General features: G+C 35.3%; 1 protein-coding gene across 1 annotated transcript; it reads right to left on the minus strand.

Moving 5' to 3' along the window:
• Positions 1-1102: 1102 nt before the first annotated feature.
• LOAG_14853 (hypothetical protein) lies at positions 1103-1780 on the minus strand (the record flags this gene model as incomplete). The annotated part of the gene is made up of 2 exons (XM_003150346.1): positions 1103-1330; positions 1541-1780. Coding segments are annotated over 2 exons (468 nt in total), but the record flags the coding sequence as incomplete, so codon positions are not given.
• Between the last annotated feature and the right edge of the window lie 265 nt (positions 1781-2045).

Below are 2045 nucleotides of genomic sequence, written 5' to 3' on the forward strand. Positions count from 1 at the left end.
AATCTCGCTGAAACATATCTTGAGAAAATGCTCCTGGTGTTCATGACCTCCTGGTGCAATTCTGAGATCACAAGAATCGGTACCTTTGTTAGCCCACATTGACACAATGGGAGCACAATTTTAATTTACATTGCACGGCATTACATACATACACCATATTATGCCCAGCGGTATCAATTCAACAAGGAATTATTAATTCACTGCGGTCTCCTCGCGATTTCAGCGACATTCTCGAAGTAATTACGAAGGACAAAGTGAGATGCAGCATTTCAAAGAGATAGCACTCGCATACAACTATGACCGTTAAAGCGAAACTTAATTCGCTGAACAGAAAAACAGTGTTTCATAACAAGAAGCAATTTTTAAAAGATCATTGTTGCGAAACCATTAAGAGATCGCGGATAGCGACATATGTGCCGGATAAAGTCAACAAAAATGAGTAAGACGGTGAAAACAATGGACAAAATTTCAACGCATATAGTTAAAACAAATGGATAAGTTGAGATGGCTAGAATTTATGTCTGCATTCAAAGTAAGGTATTTCAGAAAGATGATCCTTACGAGAATTTTCAAAAAATAATTTCATCAAGCGGTCTTTGTGTCAATCTTCGTGACTCCGGGATTTTTTTTGCTCGTCCCTTCATCCTGTCAAAAGACGAAATTTAAACATGTGGTATGGTTTCAAAAGACTTCCTGACATTATTAGAACCAAAGACTGTTCAGAAAGAAGCACAGAGTACATTCATATGCGAAAATCTTGGAAAAAGATTAAGAGATATTTTGCATTATTTGCACATCCAAACTGAAACACTGTGCAACCTAATCGAGATAAAAATCGCGGAAAGGAAGATTAAAAAATCAAGAACTGCTTAGGAAGAATAAATTTGGTTAATACGAATAAGGAAAACACTGAATAAGATTTTTTTTTTCGTTTTGTTTTCAAAAAGTCAAATATTACGACTCCAATGAATATTCAGGCAGATTTTACATGTTGGATAAAAAAATAATGAAAAAATTACACGGATATTAGAATTCTTGAAAGTGAAACTGATTCCCAGAGTTTTACGAACTGAACCAATTTGCTGTGCATGGAACAACAGAATCAATCAGTAGAATGTGATGTTGTCGCTTGTGAATCGTCAACCATTTGAGATACACAAATTTCAGTTTTCGAAGATCCTGAATTTTGAGCATGCGATATTTCTGTATGGTTTTCATTTGAATCTATTTTCACGTCATCTAAATGAAGAGTGCACATTTCGGCAGCCAACTCGTTTATCAAAATATTTTCACGGGTACATTCTGCGATATACTCATAAGCTTTCGACTCCTGAAATGCGGGCAAAATGACTGCTGCAACTTATCAGTAAGAGCTAATTTCAAATTGTTTTATAAATGGTTTTTTTTTTCTTTCTGAAGAATAGTAAAACAATTATTTTCTGGCGGATCGATGGCTCAGATATGAGTAAGGCAGTATGTAAAAATTGACAACTTTGGAAACGGTACAAAAACTGCGACAGTTAGTTTTTAAAAAAGAAACTTTAATTAAGTCCTTCGCCCGCTGCAGCTGGAAACCAGCTTTTAGAACAGAACATGCTTTCAAGACAGAATGTATTAAGGCAATAGTACACGCGATATGTTTGGTGTTTGAGCGCTTGAGGACATTACACATTATTTTGATGTGTTTTGCATCAGCCACTTTCACTGCGTGTCTGGGTTTCCAGACCTCATTCAACAAACGTAACGTAACGCAAGCCTCATCCTTGTAATCTGCTGTATCCTAAAAGCATTCCAATTCAGTTAGATTTAATAAATTTAGTCTAATTCAACTATCTAGCACGATTACGCTTAAACGGCACTTATTTGCTTAATTTCCCAGTACAGTATTTCCAGTGTTCTGAAACGTAGATTAGAGTAGTCAATCTAATACAAAATTTAGCATCGAGATCGTTACGATTGTTATAAAAAACAACATTAACTGAAGAGCAATAATATTCATTCCTTGGGATGTGAATTGTTTTTAAATTCGTGTTTCTAATCTGAAA

Source organism: Loa loa (assembly GCF_000183805.2).
Source record: "Loa loa unplaced genomic scaffold supercont3.25, whole genome shotgun sequence".
In the NCBI taxonomy this organism is placed as follows: Eukaryota; Metazoa; Nematoda; class Chromadorea; order Rhabditida; family Onchocercidae; genus Loa; species Loa loa.